Source organism: Petromyzon marinus, chromosome 23 (genome assembly GCF_048934315.1).
Source record: "Petromyzon marinus isolate PM22_M1 ecotype Great Lakes invasive population chromosome 23, UKy_Petmar_22M1.pri1.0, whole genome shotgun sequence".
NCBI classification, from domain to species: domain Eukaryota; kingdom Metazoa; phylum Chordata; class Hyperoartia; order Petromyzontiformes; family Petromyzontidae; genus Petromyzon; species Petromyzon marinus.
The window spans coordinates 7277370-7294852 of NC_133689.1; the positions used below are offsets into that span (position 1 = coordinate 7277370).

Here is a 17483-nt window from a genome sequence, read left to right on the forward strand (position 1 = left end):
CCTGCTCTCTACTCTCTCTCTCTCTCCCACAAATTGATGAACTGTCACTTTCAGGGTCAAGATTCACGTGTATTAGCGATCTCATACGTTCCGTCTCATCTCTACAGCCATATTCATTCCATCAGGCCGATATTTGTCTGTAATATTTCTAGTTAGTCCTCATCACACACAATTTAATGCATGTGTTGTGAGGGTACGAGTAGACTTTAATTGATGTTGACATTCCTTGCCTATTCAACCCTGGCTGAACCTCCTTTAGGTTGACTCAGGCGTATATAGATAATGCGGAATGGTCATCTGCTTTGTACCTTTGCCATTTATTCAGCGTTTTGTGTCTGTGACCTGGGTCTGTCCGGTGACCTCTGGCCAGTGAGCCTTCAAACACATCACATGGCCTCAAGGTGCACCTAGCCTGGCACAAAGCGCTGTGGTGATGTCATACGCCACTTAGTGGCGAACGGCGGCTGTTGTTGTTAGCATGCACACGTGTGCGTCACTGTCCGTCCGCGTAAATGTGCGATTTTGTTTCAATGGCAAATGCGCCGTGCCCTACCGCTGCCGCCGCCGCCGCTTCTGCTTCTGTTGTGATTCAGTGCTTGAGAAGAGCGAGTTCAAGGACGACTCGCTGCTCTTCCGCTTCTACGCGGACGAGGATGCCGAGGGGTTGAGCGGTGGCATGTCGCGGAAGCTCTCGCGCTCCGTGAGCCTCCGCGTCGACTTCAAGGTGGTGGAGAACATCATTGGCAAGACGCTGCTGGTGAGCGAGCCACTCCGGGTCTTCCAGGGGGACACGAGCGGCCGTACAGACACCTGCGGTGTGGGCAGCGGTGGCGCTCGTAATGTGAAAACTATTTGAACGACGGTTTTTTATTTTTATTTTACCAGGTAAGGCCCCCACTGAGCTATATAGGTCTTTTTCAGAAGCGACCTGGCCACAGGTGATAGCCCAACGAAGTGGCTTATCATCACGTGGAAATTTACAGAAGCCAAAACACTCTTAAACGCATGTTGATTATAAATGTGGAGGGGGAAAAACCGTAGAAAAATCCGCGCGAGACCACGGTGAGAGAGAGACGCACGCAAACTCCTAATATACAGGCGGCTCGGTCGGTATTGAACCCACGACCTACTGTATACCGGGCAAACTAGTTAACATCTGCCCACCGCGGCTTCAATATGAAATTTAAAAATAAGCTTAGGGTCTGAGGAAGCTCAAGCACCTCCAGAATCGTGTTTATCCCAATAAATACCGGTCTGGCAGTCAGTTTATTTCGGGTAAGGCCCATTGAGCTGGCAAAGCCGGCCAAAGCGGCGAGCACCGTTAAGTGGGAATTGGGTCTACAGCGGCTGCATAGAAGAAAAGCAGGGGGACATTTAATAAACGTGGCGAATAAACAACCAGAAATATGTACAACGGAAATCTAGCAAGCGATCCAAATAACGTTATGCATGACACTGGTGAAGGGTCCCACGTCCGAAATTATAATTGAATTCGTAACGGCATGAATTACAATTGACATCTCCTACGTTAAACTAACAGTAATTTCAATGAAAATAGGCATACTTCAAGCTCCATAAATATACAAATCTGATTAACATTTAAAGGGTAAAGAATCGCTCTCATTCCCCTCTTGTATGTATGCCTCCGAACGATCGTGACAACAAACCGTTTTGCCGAAAGAAGAGTGTTTTCGATCGTGAATATTACACAGTACTACACATGGACACTGACAAAGGGAAATTGAGCAAAATTCTGAAAAGTATGCGGAGTGGAATAGAAGGGCGCATGCTCGGAATTGCACTAAGAGACAGAAAGAGGGAAAATGCAATCTGAGATACCATACCGACTGCCAAAGAAAGCAAGTGGGCTTTTAAGAGAACACATCACACAGAAGGGCTCATGGCCAATATATACGAGACTCGTGACGTGAATGGCAGCCAAAGATGAGAGGACGCCCGACGGGGACTAGGATCGCTGACGTTGGAGCGATGAGATCGGGCGCACCGCCCAGGTAGCTGTGCATTACAAAAGACCACGGGGAACGGCGAGAGCGACGGGCGAGGGGAAGTGAGCCTCAATCCAGCAGCGGATAGCGGCCCCGGAAGCTGCGGCGCTATGATCGGACGGCGTTTGTTTTGAGACGCCCGCTCGTCCTCGCTCATCAACTCGAATCGGCCTCCACGGCGGGGTGGTGGCAAGTGCCCCAATGGGTTCCTCGTGATGGCTGCTGCTGCTGCTGTGGTGGTGGCAGCAGCGCCTTGTGTGGTGTTTTGTTGTTGTTGTTGTTGCCTCCCCCCCCCAATTGTTGTGCAGGGCGCTTGCGAAATGACACCGGTCACAATGGAGGCACGAGGACCGCAGCATAGTAACCAGAGAATAGAGTTGAATAGTCTCCAAAAGTCTTGAGATACTTTTATTTCTATTGCTGACAGGCTGAGGATGTGTGTGTGTGTGTGTGGCGTGCGCATCTTTGCGTCTTACGGAGAATGGGGAAGTGTGGTAGTTTAATGGTTATAGTGTGCGCTGTGCTACGGACCAGATGATCCGAGTTTCATTTCATGCCATGGCTAACATCAGCGGCGAGTAATGTCTGAACCGGTCCTGGGGGCCTCCCTTAGGTCGGCTCAACATTAAATAATTATAAGTGTCTGGCGCAACATCAGCACTGGGGATACAAAGGCAGTCAGGCATGGTGGTGGCCACACCTCCCCCTTGTGTCCTGTGCAGGCCTAAGTAAGTGCTCACTTAACAGCGCTTGCCTCAACGTGTTCTATGAAGCTATCTGGAAGGTCTTTGTTATGCGGGGATCGTTGGTGCAGTGGTTAGCGCACTGCACGATTAACATGGAGATGCGAGCTTTGATTCCTGGCCACGGCTAACATCAGTGGTGGGGTGATATAACTTTTCCTGAGCTATCCCTCAGGTCAAAGCAGCCTCAAATGAGTGTCGGGCATGGTTGGTGGTAAATAGTAGGATGTTAAATGTACATAAATGTTATCATCAACGTAATACATTGTTTGCTCAATAATGCATTAATGCAATTGTCCACAAAATTATGCATGCATGTTGAACTTCTTTCACACCCGTACGTAGCTAACGATTGCTAATCAGAGGTGTGGTGGAAGGACAACAGACGCAACACATTTCAATTGGTATATATCTTCTTTGCATTTGGTTTAGTTCAACCCTGTAGCCACTGTAGGTGATACGTATGCCACAGCGGAACTGAAAGAGGCAATGCTTGAATTGAAATGCGACTCTACCTCCTGACGTTTTTCGCCGGCTCGCGAGGAGAGCGAACTGTTAACGTAGCGAGCAAACGAGAGCGCCGGGCGGCCACGAATGTGATGGCCGCCCGTGATCCTGACCACATTGCCTCCTTGCAATGCACCACGTTGGCGTTAATCGGTGTTCACCGACAGCACTTTGCTTCGGGGGATCGGTGCGTGGAAGTGGATAAAGTGCGCCGTGCGCTACGACCCCAATGGGACTGTGTTCAATCTCAGACCACGGTGCAAGCAAATAGCAGCGGTGGCAGCAGTTGGTATTGAACCTGGCAACGGTCTCGCTCGCTTCGACTCGGCATTTGACATGGGGGAAAAGCAAAAACGGCTGGGGTGCGTCAACTCCGGTGCTGTGCCAACCTTCTCACTAACAAAAGCTTGTGCCAGCTTAAATGTGAGATTTCCGCCGCCTTTATTAAAATTCGCGTTTAAAATGTATTCGGATCATGACTGCTTGCGCGAGTTTAGTTTAACACCTAGGGCTTTTGCGACCAATATAATCCATAGGTGAGTTTTTTTTCTTTTGGGTTGGATCGCGTCAGGTTTGTCACGTGGACAAAACGCGCCACTTAGTTACTAGTTCAGCACACCCGTGTGTTGGAAAGTAAACCCGCAACATTTACAATTCGAGTACGACGTTTTGCCGGTAATTGCAACCAGCATCATCAGGCGATGGCGAGAACTGCGGAGAAATCCTGCAGAGAGGGGTAAATGTGCTTGCGTGACTCTGTCACCGATTGTTGAGTCCCCTTCCTTCCACCCGCGCTCTCCTTAGATCACAGGGGCTGTCCACGGCTTGTGCCAGCCATGTGTTTCTACCTGTGCCCTTTGCCCAACTAACAACTTGGCAGCGCGCTTGTGCGTGCCTATGGGTGCACAAACGTGCTTTTGTCTGCATACGCATTTGCGTGTGTGCGCGCGTGCACGCATGTCTCTCTATGTATGCGTGTGTGTGTGTGCGCGTGCACGCATGTCTCTATTCATGCGTGTGTGTGTGCGCATGCACGCATGTCTCTCTATGCATGCGTGTGTGTGTATGTGTGCCCGCGCATTTCAGTCTGCCTGTATATCTGCGCGTGCGTGCTTTTTGCAAGCTCAATAGCGCATTTTCCCCAGGGTCGTCTCAAGGCCTCTGTATCTGCTCAGAATGGCTAATCGACTGTAACAGCATGGAGCATGGGAAATGGTTTCAGCTGTTTGAGCTTGCTTGGCCCATCGCCAGTCACTGCTGAATGTGTGCTGGCTTGTGCGTTGTGTGTGCGTGTATGCATGTGACCCTTGTGTTCACTTGTGCACTTATGCATGAGTGTCTTTGTTGTGCGCGTTCACGTGTGCGTGTGTGCGTGTGCAAATGGTGTGAAACCGCTACACTCGTTAATGTGCCGTGTGTGTGCCTTTGTCTTTGTGTGGGGAGCGGTGGCTCAGTGGTTAGGGTGCTGCGCCGCGGACCCGGCGTCCCGAGTTCGGTTGCCGCTTACGGCCAACATCGGTGATGAATATCTGAGCCGGTCCTGGGCCATCCCCTAGGTTGATTCGGCCTTAAATGAGTACCTGGCGCGGAGTGTAAATATCAGCATTGGAGAGATAAAGGCGGCCGGGCATGGTGCTGGCCACCCAAACCCCCTCGTGTGCCATGCCGGCCTGCATAGGCGCTCGTAAAACATCACTTGCCCCAACAGTCTTATAAAGGCTACATGGGGGGATCTGCGCGTGTGTGCGTAGCAAGAGATCTCTTCAATCCCCCTCTCTGTCTCGTCTTTCCCAGCCCCGCCCATCCATAATGCGTGCGTAGATGCGTAGTTCCTTTGTTTCACGACACAATGCCACGAGGAAAAAAAAAATTAAACTGACGATTCTTTGTAAACAATGTTTCCCATGCTTCTATGCCGCACGTGCCAAGATATATAGCGTTTACTGCAGCCACGGTTTAGTTTATCTGCAAAATAACAGTTGGAAATGCAAAGCGGTGCATTATTGTTAGTGCGCGCCGCGAACAGCATAAAGTTTGAGGTCTGCTTCGGGGAGATTGTTTTATTTTACTTGTCAACGGGAGGCATAGCCAACTGAATACCGAAGAACGAATAAAACGACACCGATATCTTCACCTGTACGCGATCGTCCAACGGATCAGAGATTCCACCCTCTCGCTGTGTGTGCGCCTTCTCCCACCAATTGTCATTTGCATTATTAGAATGGAACGTCCTCTTCGCACGTCGATACTCCCTTTCACAATATAAAACGTATTTTTTCCCCAAAAGCCACAACTAATGATTCATTTGTATTTGCGAATGTCAATTCAACTCGCAGGGGGCGGAAATATATGCACTTTTTTAAAAGTCCACCGCTGGTTTTTCAGATTCACCTTTTTCGTTGAATCCGTGCCCTGTATTGGATTAACAGTCGTTGAGAAAATAAAAAAACTAGCCAGGGTGACCCGCTGGTAGAGCAAGCACAACCGGCCATCGAAAGGTTGGGAGTTCAAATCCTGGTTGGCGGTTGATTCAGCCCATCGTACTAATGTTATCGGGTCGATAACATTTAGTAACACTCTATGGCAGCGGTTCTTAACCACGGACCCCCTGGAGGTGCCAGATGCCCTTTCTGGGGGTGTGCGAGACGTGGCCATGTGTTTTTTTTACAAGGTAAATCATCGAACATACAAATTTAGTACGGGCATGTAAGTACAACTACTTTGTTTCATCAAACCCCATGTATTTGTTAACATACAATTTATTTTACGATTGAGAACCAAAGGGGGAGTGCAAAGGCTGCTGTGAAGGTTAAGAACCACTTGCAATGTGGGTAAGTCAAGCAGTGCTTGAGCTAGAGATAGACTTGCTCCTATCATAGGAATGTCACCTCTGGTTCCGAGCTGTAAGCATGCGTCGGACACAGCCTCAGTGCTCACGATTGAATACATTCATGACACAGTGAATGCACTTTCAAAATAAGCTACAAGTGACGGGTAGAGTCAGAAACAAAACTGTTTAATCAATCGCACCACACCTGTGGTGGCTGTTTTAGAGAAATAAGAATTTATTGGAAAACAGTATTTTATCTATACAAATACGTTTTTAATTCAAATAAGCCCCACACCTCTGATTAGCACGGTTTTAGCTACGTATGGTGCGAAAGAATTCGAATATATAAAAGCCAAATTAATGTTCCATTATTATTGGAAACTCAAGATACTTGGTGACAATTTTCCATTAGTGGTGCACAATTCTATTTCCGTAGATATTTCTGCTGTGTGTTGCATATTAGTAACGAAATAAATGTCCCTGAAGTACCTTGATAAGATACAATCACGTGCCATTGCATCACTTCCTCGGTCCCCACAGGCTTCTGGAACAAACAAAAAAACACTTCCCAGGTCAAAGGTCTCTACATGGCTGCTGATTGGAGAGGGTATTGATTCAGTTAAATCTTTAAAAAAAAAACACAAATATTGAGTGAAATTGATTTAACCAATAAAATCACTTGACATTTCATTCTTTGGCTCACAGGCCTACAACCAAAAAAATGTTTTCCCAATTGTACGCGTTGGAGCATGGAAACGTTCAGACGATTTTTAACCTCGCCGAGTTTCATGAGCAGCAAGTCTTTGCGCCGTATTAACCAATGTCACTGGCTGTGGGTAGCAGCAGCCTTCAACCAGCATTATTGCGGTTCCAAAATTAGTCGTAGCAATCGGTAGCACCTGTAAGTAGCCTTGCAAACATCTTAGTTGGTGCGACAAGCACGATCAAAGAACTCGACACGGTCATCAACAACAATAATATAATATGCTGTTCTGGGCAATGCACTTTCTTAAGAAACGTTTCCTGAACGTCACCTGATATAGATTTTTCATTTGAGGGTAATGTTACATACATATACAATCACGATAATGATCAATAGGTCAGATGTATCCGCAAAGTTGTTGAATTGTAATAATTTCCTTATTTATTCAGGAAAGCCATACCGGTGTCCTGCTAAGTTGGATTTTTTTATTTTCAGATGTTTTCAGCCAATTAGTGATTGCCCTGCTAAATTGTTTCATTTTATTTGAAGACGTTTAATACAAGCGAGAGAAAACCGGAGCACCCAGAGAAACCTCACGCACGTGAGGACGGCAACTCGCTGTCCCCGTACAGATGGAAATGGATGGCGATTAGTTCACTTGCTTTACCGCCTTCTCTGGGCGCGCCTGGTTATGTCACCCTCGACACCCGTGGGAAGGGAAGTTTCACAGCGTCTGCACGGTGAATCCACCAACCCTCGCTGCCTCCACCCAGTGCTGGATCATAGGCATGCATTGCCACTCCTGCCCGGCTTTGTATTGTGCCTAAATAAATAAATAAATAGACAGACCCCAGCGCACTGCCCAATTGATTTTTTGTATTTGTGCCATTTTTTTCTGATGAAAAGCGGCAATGGCCAAATCAGCGGAGAATCGGAGCGATTTATGATTTTATTTATTTAACTGAACAGACTTTTTTTGGAACTGCCTTTTCCGTCAACACAACAATTAAATCCCTGGGATTTTTTTTTTTCACCTTGAACCTAGGCAGACAGCACCGTCTCCCCTCACGAAATGTTCACAACCAGCTGGGACATAACTAGGTTGCACAATATAGCAAGTAAATCATTCAACAAACGTACAGAGTACCTCCTTTTCCCCCAGGATGCCCGTGTCTCACCGATGTCTGCTGCATCTTTTCAGTGGGTGAATTCAGACGCTGTACTAAGTCAAGTTGCACTGCTTTGAGTTACTGACAATGTACAGCAACGTTAATGGCTTTGCCCTCTCCTCGCCCCACGTGCAGATCAAGCCCAGCAAAGGCGGCTTCGGATTTGAGATTGAAGACAAAAACAACCAGGCCATTGTCAAGTCTGTGGAAAGGGGCTCCTACGCCGAGGTTTGTGCACAGCTTCCCGGGTCAACATAAAAAAAGACGGGCCATTGCTCCTTCAGCCGGTCCCTCCGATACAGCCTTGCAAACATCAGCTCCCACACGCCTCCATTCGCATGAAGCGGGAGTCCGTTTACCCGGCAACGTGCAGGCTGTGATGTATAATTATGCAGACACGTGCATTGTCGAGGCCGCATAGAGGTTCTGGAGGCCTTGGGACTGTAAGGCCGGGGCGGAATGCTATGTGGAGCCCCCTTATTTATTGGCATGACAAACCCAGGCTTGTTGTTTGGGGGGGGGGGGGCGGGGCTCTTTTGTGTGAAGCCCCGGGGGCAAATTGCCACTTTTCCCCTTCCCCCTGGGCATCCCTGGTAGACTTGGTGTGTACGCACGCACGCACGCTACTGCCGAGGCAAGTGCCGCCAACCCACGGCGCACCTTGGTTTGTCCCGTGACCTCTCGGCGATCCCTCGACCCTTCACGTGGCCGCAAAGTGCGCACCTGGCCTAGCACAGGCGCAGTGGTGACGTCACCGTCACTTAGTGGGCAATGGCGAGGTATTGGTGCCTGCCGGGACAGCGGTAGCGTGGATTCTCCTCCCAAGGTCAACACCAGTGACGGTTATCTGAACTGGTCCTGGGCCTCCCCTAGGTCGACTCGGCCTCAAATGCATGCCTGATGTGGTGTGTCAACATCGCTGCGAGAGAGACAAAGGTGGCCGCGCGTGGTGCTGGCCACCCACTTACCTCTTGTGCCCAGCCTTCGTCGGTGCTCGCGAACAGCACTTTCGCCCCCACAAGTTTGTTAAAGTTATAAGGAATCGTCATGGTGCGGACGTACAGAGTATAGACGCACAATTTCCCCCTCCCTCCCTCCCCCCCCAAATATGACGAATCATCACGGTTGCGGTCTCAATTGCATTCGATAATTTATAGTTTAGTTGCTATTGCACGCATGCGTGTTGAACTTCTTTCGCACCGTACGTGACCAAGCGCGATGATCGGAGGTGCGGGAGAAGGGCAACAAGCTAACCGCCAAAAAGCAGTTCTAAAGAAATTAGTTTCCAATCCAGTATAGTAGTGTATTGTTTGGTAGTGTAGAGTGTAGTCTATTGTAGTGTACAGTGGTGTATAGTGTGGTATGTATTGTTGAACTTCTTTCGCACCGTACATAGCCAAGCGCGTTCATCGGAGGTGCGGGAAACTGTAGCAGCCTCTTGTGACTGCAATGAGCCACGTGCACACTTTACACCAAACACCAGTTGAAAAACATTGAATCTTACAAGATTGCGATTTGACACTCCCGTCATTATTCGTGTAATCATTGATTTTAAATTGACTAGTCGTTGCAGCATCACACGCCGAACACCAATATAACGAAGGCAAAAGATCACCCCCCCTCCAACATAGCCTTTTTGCAGACTGTCGGTGAGAGTGCTGTTGGCGAGCACCTTTTTGAAGCTGGCACAGCGTCACGAAAGGGAGGTTGTGTGGGCAGCACCACGGCCCCCGGCTGTCTCCGTCCCCCCAGGGGCGATGTGCGCACACTGCACAAGGGGCCCTCGTATTGGGCTGCGTCGACCCAGGAGGGGTCCACAATTGGTGCCGATAGTCACCGCTGACGTTGGCCCGCGGGCGAGCAGTGTGCCGACGACAGCTGCGGTTCACCGCCAATTGTGCGTGGACGTAACCACGCACAATTGTGCCAGGCCCGAGATACACTTTGAGCCCCCGTGAAGTCTCATTGGCTCGCTGGCAGGAGGAGGGTCAGACTGCCCTTCTTCAACTGCCTCCGGGCAACCTTCGCGAGCCTTCTACAAAGAGGTTGATCTTGACATCACTTTTCATCACGTCAGCCCATCGCTTCTCTAGCCCACGTGCCTGTTTAGACTCCTCTGTCTAGCCAAACGGAAGCTGCTTGGGCATGTGGTGCCTGGAGCATGCAAATACGTACAAAGACGCAGACAGAGCCCCCGTATAGCCTTAGCAGATTTGTATCGAGTGATTTTCGCCTACACCCCCCAGCACCTATGAAGGCCCGCACGGCACATAAGGGGGTGGGTGGCCAGCCACCACACCCGGCAGCCTTTGCCTCACCAAGTGGCGATGTTTGCACAGCTCACCACGTGCTCATTTAAGCACGGTTGGTTTACGTACGGTGCGCAAGAAGTTCAACGTGCATACATACTTAAGGCTGAGTCCACCTAGGGGAGGCCCAGGATAAATACAGACTTAAGGCTGAGTCCACCTAGGGGAGGCCCAGGATAAATACAGACTTAAGGCTGAGTCCACCTAGGGGAGGCCCAGGATAAATACAGACTTAAGGCTGAGTCCACCTAGGGGAGGCCCAAGATAAATACAGACTTAAGGCTGAGTCAACCTAGGGGAGGCCCAGGATAAATACAGACTTAAGGCTGAGTCGACCTAGGGGAGGCCCAGGATAAATACAGACTTAAGGCTGAGTCGACCTAGGGGAGGCCCAGGATAAATACAGACTTAAGGCTGAGTCCACCTAGGGGAGGCCCAGGATAAATACAGACTTAAGGCTGAGTCCACCTAGGGGAGGCCCAGGATAAATACAGACTTAAGGCTGAGTCCACCTAGGGGAGACCCAGGATAAATACAGACTTAAGGCTGAGTCGACCTAGGGGAGGCCCAAGATAAATACAGACTTAAGGCTGAGTCGACCTAGGGGAGACCAATTATGGGTTCCGATAGTCGCCACTAAACGTTGGCCGCGAGCGGGAATCGACCTCGGCTGCCGCCGACGCACGACAGCGTTGGCGGGGGGGAGGAGGGGGTTGTGTGTCACCCGTTGTGTTTTGCCGGCCTCGCCGTGTGTCGGGCAGATGGCTGGGATGCGCGTGGGCAAGAAGGTGTACGCGGTGAACGGCGACCCCGTGTTCCTGCGCTCCTTCGCCGAGGTGGAGGCGCTGCTGCGGGAGAGCCATCACGGGCGCCTGCACCTGCGCGTACTGCTCGCCACCAAGCCCCGCGAGTGAGATGACGCTCGCCCGCTCGCTTCGCTTCGGGGATTTCGGGATCGGTTTTTGAGACGCTGCAGGAAAATGCGCGCTGGGTCTCTCGGAGTTGGCGAGGCGACCGACGCGAACGTCACGTCCGCACTCTTTCGCGGCCGGCAGTGCCGTGGGCCGCTTTTTGTCAGGACGTAGAGACGCGTGAAATGCACGAGGATCTCGTAGCTCTCGAGCACGTACGTAGACAACAATTTCACTCCCGGTAGTGGCTAACTGACTGTGGTGATGTCAGCGAGCACCTATTAAGAACCACTCCTCCCCAGTGCTGATGGTTGCATACAACACCAGGCTGTCATTTAAAGATTAACCTCGTGGAGGGCCCGGAACCAGTTAAGATATATGCCCCTGATGTTCGCGAAATTATTCTCACAGCGTGGTGTGTCATTCATTCACCAGCGGAATTGACAGCATGCTGTAGGAAAATAACACGGCTTATTCATCTGCAACAGAACTCTCCATTACGAATGTTTACTCATTATGCAAAACAATATCAACAGCTCAAGACAATTCCTTTGTAAAGAAAAAAAGAAAACCCTTTCATAGCAGCCATCGTCTTGTTTGCTGAAGGATCTGGATTTGTCACTTATGTATTTAAAAATAACACCGACATAAATGCCCCCGTGTAGCCTTTACACATTGTTGGGTAAAAAGTGCTGTTAGCAAGCACCTATTAAATTTTGATTTAAAGCTTTCGTGACTGCTGGGATTCATATTCTTGGTTCTTTCGGTAAAGTCACGTAGAAGGGAAACAATAAAATAATACAAATTTGAAACAATAAAATTCTCACGTTTCAACTGCAACACAAGCAATCAATAAAACCCGCCACTTTTTTCAAATTTTCTTGCTGTGGTTTTCACACCTGATGATGATTGCTTGTGTTGCAGTCGAAACGTCGTGAGAATTTTATCATTTTATATTTGTATTATTTTATTGTTTCCCTTCTACGTGATTTTACTGAAAGAACCAAGAATAAGCATCTATTAAGGCCGGAATATCGCACGGGGTAGTGATCTGGCTACAACCATGACTGGCTACAGTTATCACCCGAGTCCTGATGTTTACACACCACACCAGATACTAATTTATAGCCGAGTGAACCAAGAGGAGGATCAGGACTGGTTCCGATATCACTCGCCACTGATATTAACTGTGGCCATTAAATCAAACTCGTGCCTGCGGGTTCGTAGTGCAGCGCACTAACCACCAACACTCCCACCAATACGTAACAATAACACGCACACACACACACACACACGTACACCCGACACGCTTTTCCATTCTGTGGCTTTGAAAAGTATCATTCCTCTCGGGAACAATTTTCACCCGACCTCACGCCAGCCTCCTTAATCTGCTTCCGTTATCCCATTTTATGTCAGCAGTGTTCCTCCTCGCTCAGCCTTGGGGGGTCCAAATTCAAGACTATATTTCACAGCCCGGTTGCACCCCCTCCCCCCAACCCCCCCCCCCCCCATTCAAATGCAAAACACGCTTTGTGCTTTGAATGTGGCCCCGAGGTTTAAATTAAATGGACCTGAAAATCCGCACTGCATTTTGTTCTCCGCTGCCAACAATACACGGACACACGGTTATTGTTGCAAATACATTATATATATTGCATTGCACAACCACAGCAAATGTAATGAATTGACAAGTGCGTGTTCTGTTCTTTATCAGGACCACATGCCACACGGCTCTCACCTGCACCTTGTTGTCCTGCCCGTCGGTGGCCAAATTCGGCAAGTGATTATTTTCTCCACCTCTTTGCCGCTCCTCCATAACCGGCAGGACCATTAAAGTGTCCAGCTGTGCGGAGGGACTGGGTTTCCAAATCCGGGGATGCGGACCATCTGTAGTGCACGCTGTGGGCAGAGGTAAGGCTTTAACGAGTAAGTGAATGAAAGAATGAAATGAAAATCGATGGGTTGAATTGACTGATGGCCTGGCGTTCATTAATCAACCCTTAACTGTGACAGCTGCTTGCCAGCTTGAGTGCATTGCGCCCCATATCTGAGTCTGTTCTCTCTCTCTCATTTGGCTGCCTTTGCCATCCAACTTCTGAGCCTCTCTTCTTTCCCCATCCCCCCTCCCCATCATCCTGTGACTTGGATGCTGCGTTTTTGTCTGTCCCAACAACACGCGCACGCTTTAAGCATGACGTGCGTGCGTGCGTGTTTAGCATGTCCATCTGCTAGGCTTTCGGGCGTTAGGCCAGAGTTCCGCTCTCCAGGGGGAAACCGGCGATCGTGTCGTGAAGCCCTGCTGCGTGGATAATAACTGTGACGGTGACGCGGGCACAGTTTGTTCGTAAACAGCAACGAGCCAAATAAATGTCTGTTTATTCTTTTTTCGGCGGTGCTCGTTACAAAAAAGGCCATTAACAGTGTCCACCGATGATGTTCAAATTCTATTTTTTGCATTAACTGGAGCTTCGTAATACAGTACGTAAAAAAGATAATTACCATCTTGTTACTTTTAACATATAGTTGGGAAGGTATTGTTACTGCAATGTCTGTGTGGGTACTTCCACCACTTCCAAGACGTCTGGCCAGCGTGGAAGAGTAGGCCAAATTAACAATTTAACTCTGAAAAAATGTGTTTTTTATGCAAATACATGATGTCCATGTTTATTGAGTTACTGCTGTCGTTGAGATTCATTTCGTGGTTCAAACGCAAAAGGCGACGATGAGCCGAGCTGCGCTTCCCCGTGATGACCTTGGTGACCTTGCTCCGTGATGACCTTGGTGACCTTACTCCGTGATGACCTTGGTGACCTTGCTCCATGATGACCTTGGTGATCTTGCTCCGTGATGACCTCGGTGCGCTTGCTCCGTGATGACCTCGGTGACCTTGCTCCGTGATGACCTCTGTGACCTTGCTCCATGATGACCTTGGTGACCTTGCTCCGTGATGACCTCGGTGCCCTTGCTCCGTGATGACCTCGGTGTGCTTGCTCTGTGATGACCTCGGTGACCTTGCTCCGTGATGACCTTGCTCCGTGATGACCTTGGTGATCTTGCTCCGTGATGACCTTGGTGCGTCTGCTCCGTGATGACCTTGGTGACCTTGCTCCGTGATGACCTCGATGTCCTTGCTCCGTGATGACCTCGGTGACCGGCAAGACCACGCGAGACCCACACACAAACGCCTTGACGAGAGAATAGAAAAACATTTCCCCCACTTTTCCGCATCCCCGCCTCCACCAACGCCTCGCTTAAAAGTGAACGCATTCGCGCATTCGGCTGGTTGCGCAGAACGTCCGAAGCGCCGGTGTTGAGGTTCGTTTGGAAAAACGTCGTCCGGCGTGTGCTTTGCTAAGGTTCATTGACGCTCGGTGACTTTTTCAAGCCACCGATAAGACTTGATCGTGTGTCGAGCGTAGGTGGGGAAAAGGAGGTAGGGTGGGGCGGTGTATCTGTGTGCGCGAGAGGGCACGGGGGTAGTGGCAGAGATCATGTGCTCGTGGCTAGTCGTCGAGCAAAAGACGATGGGGTCACCGCTTCGTGCGCTTTCAGATGCACTTCTGCGGCCGTCTGGGAACGCTCTTCCTTCCGATATCGGGAAGCCACTGGAGCTGTGCACTTTTAAATAATCGTCGAGATTGAAAACTCATTTCTTTAGAACTGCTTTTTGTTGTTCAGTTTGTCGTCCTTCCGCCGCACCTCGGATTAGCACGGTTGGCCACGCGCGATGCGAAGGGAATTAAAACGCACACACATGTACGGATCTTTCGGTGTGCACTTTGGTAACAGGGCAATGACATGGCCTCGCGGAAGCGCGTTCGCCGTTTGTCGCAGAGGGGTTCCCGGTTCAAATCCAGCAGCCCCGGCCCTCATTAGTCCCGTGGTGTGCTGTGGTGTTAACCACGCAAATACGCGCCATCTGCTTCACAATGGACGCTAAGGATCCTGCGACGTAATTCGCAAGAGCAGGCCAATTGTGAGCCCGGCATCATGGTTCAAACTTTCCCAATTTGAAAAATTACCCGTAAATTACTTCATTTAAAATCTACACAACAATAATACATTCACCCCCTCCTCCCCCCCCCACTGTAAAATAACTGGGCAGGACGCTCCTGAAAAAGAGTCACAAGACTCGTTGAAGCTTTCCTGCGTAAACAAGCTGCAGCAGCATAATGATGAGAGGAAAGAAACTGCCGGCAAACGCAGCATTGGAAACATTAACGTGTCAGCCAAGGACATCCACATCTGTATTTTAATGCAGAGAAGGGCTACGTGACGAGAATACGACACCGATCACTTGTAAACGCTTGGGTGCCTATATCCGCATGTTGTAACCGACCCTCTTTCACTTTTCAGCGACCTATTTCTCGCCGCGGTCGATTATTTTCGGACACGTTGACATTTCATAACTGCAAACTGAAGCGTCGTCATTTCGTGCGCGGCGCGTAAGGAAATTACGAGGGTGGGAAACCAAGATGGGGTTTTCGCAGAGCAGCAATAATGCGAACAATAAAATGAGCTTACAAATGCACGCGTACAATTGCAGGATGAGTTCAACATGTGTTTCTGAGCCCACGCATTTTGCCTCTGCCGGTTCAACAAGCGAAGTGGAGGGCTTGGAGCTGAGATCATCACGGAGCACTTAGTCTGATCGTTCAATGGGGGCGACGTAACAATAAAAAAAACGTCCTCCTTGCTGGGGATTTTAAACATTCACATAACACACCCCCGTGCGTTGAATGGAATGTGCCAAAGGAAAAGTTGGCTTCGTAGGGGGGGAGTGGCGATGGGTGGGTGTTTTTTGGGGGGCGGGGTGGTTTCGTCAGGGATAGGGGGGATGGAGAGGGTCATTAATTATCTGCAGACATGTTGATGGTCTGTTGGAAACCATTTTTTTATGTTTTTTTGCCTCTTACTCTCGTCTGTAATTGGTTAACGTGCAATTACTGATTATGTGTCGAACGTAATTGCCGAGTCTGTGTGTGCGTCAGACTTTTCCATGGCTAAAACAACCCGCTAATGATATAGAGAAAAATAGTCGCATTTAACATTATGCATGCCGTATGTTTTTCATGCAATTACGATCAGGCAGACTTATCCTCTCATCTGTTTTGCACGTTCCCCTTATTAAGCCACGTATGCGATGCGCGTACATATGTATGAACTTCTTTTGCACCGTACGTAGCCAACCGCGCCAACCGGAGGTCCACACGTGGGGGGTGGAGTGGTGCTGCGGTGGCTAGCGCGCAGTGTACCATGGAGCCGGCTACCTGAGTTATATTCCCGATCAGAGCTAGAAATCGGTCACAAGTGACAAGTGAACCAATCTGGGTCTACACCCGCCCACAAACAGCCTTTTGCCAACCTGCACCGATCAGTTGTGCGGGGAAGTATGATTAAAACAATCCGGATAGCCAAAAAGGCATTGGGGAGTCCGTCATACATCACTGGATTGACCAAGGGCTGTGAATTACTATTATTGTTATTACTACTGTCACACACACATACACACTGTGTACCGCTCTATAATGCAACAAGTTAAAATGGAACACGTTATTTAAATTGAACAAGCTATTCACGGCGACAGTGGAAGATGTGTTTCTCAAAATTGGTTTGGAGAAACAAAGGCAAGATTATACATTAGAGAAAAGATTAGCCCGATTATATTTGCTGATGGCAGTCAATACATCGTCCAGTGCGAATAGATTGCATTGGACATCAGAAGGCTGAACAGTTGGGCTCAATATCGATATTGATATGAGCCAAGCAACCCAACCAATCATTTATAACAAGCTCACGAAAGCAATCAGAGAAATCTGCTTGAGGAACACGGCTGGGAAGCTAAGCAAAACGATGTATACTTTGGACAGTTATTGAAGGAGGAATGAAATCAGAATGATCAAATAGAGGGGTGGATGAGACTGGGTTGGAGTGCTTTTTAAAAGCTGAACTTGATAATGAAAGTAACCAACGTGCCTAAAGAACAGGTTTTTTTTTATGGCTGCCATATGACTTGCTGTGAAACGTGGAACAGAAAGCTGGAGAATGGTCAAGATTATTAAACAAAAGCTCAAAGTGCACAGGGAAACATGGGGCGATGCGTCCTTGGGATTACACCAGGAGACATGGATAGAAACATGGATTCCAGAACATATGTGGACCACAATGCCTTGCTGGTCTCATCAATCGAACAAATATTGCCACCTCATCGCGTGCTTTCAGATGCGCTTCCGCGGCCGTCTGGAACGCTCTTCTGATATCGGGAAGCCACTGGAGCTATGCACTATGAAATCTAGATTGAAAAG

At 49.1% G+C, this 17483-nt stretch overlaps 1 protein-coding gene across 3 annotated transcripts in view; it reads left to right on the forward strand.

Annotated features, from left to right (window-relative positions):
- The window catches only part of LOC116945250 (phosphatidylinositol 3,4,5-trisphosphate-dependent Rac exchanger 2 protein-like), a 192920-nt gene that overhangs the window by 77486 nt on the left and 97951 nt on the right, over nt 1-17483 (forward strand). For all 3 annotated transcript variants that reach the window (XM_032959592.2, XM_032959593.2, XM_032959594.2), the window contains exons 17-20: nt 594-757; nt 8094-8186; nt 11029-11177; nt 13004-13089. In XM_032959592.2, coding sequence (XP_032815483.2) covers nt 594-757; nt 8094-8186; nt 11029-11177; nt 13004-13089 — 492 coding nt within the window. The remainder of the gene's footprint in view (nt 1-593; nt 758-8093; nt 8187-11028; nt 11178-13003; nt 13090-17483) is intronic.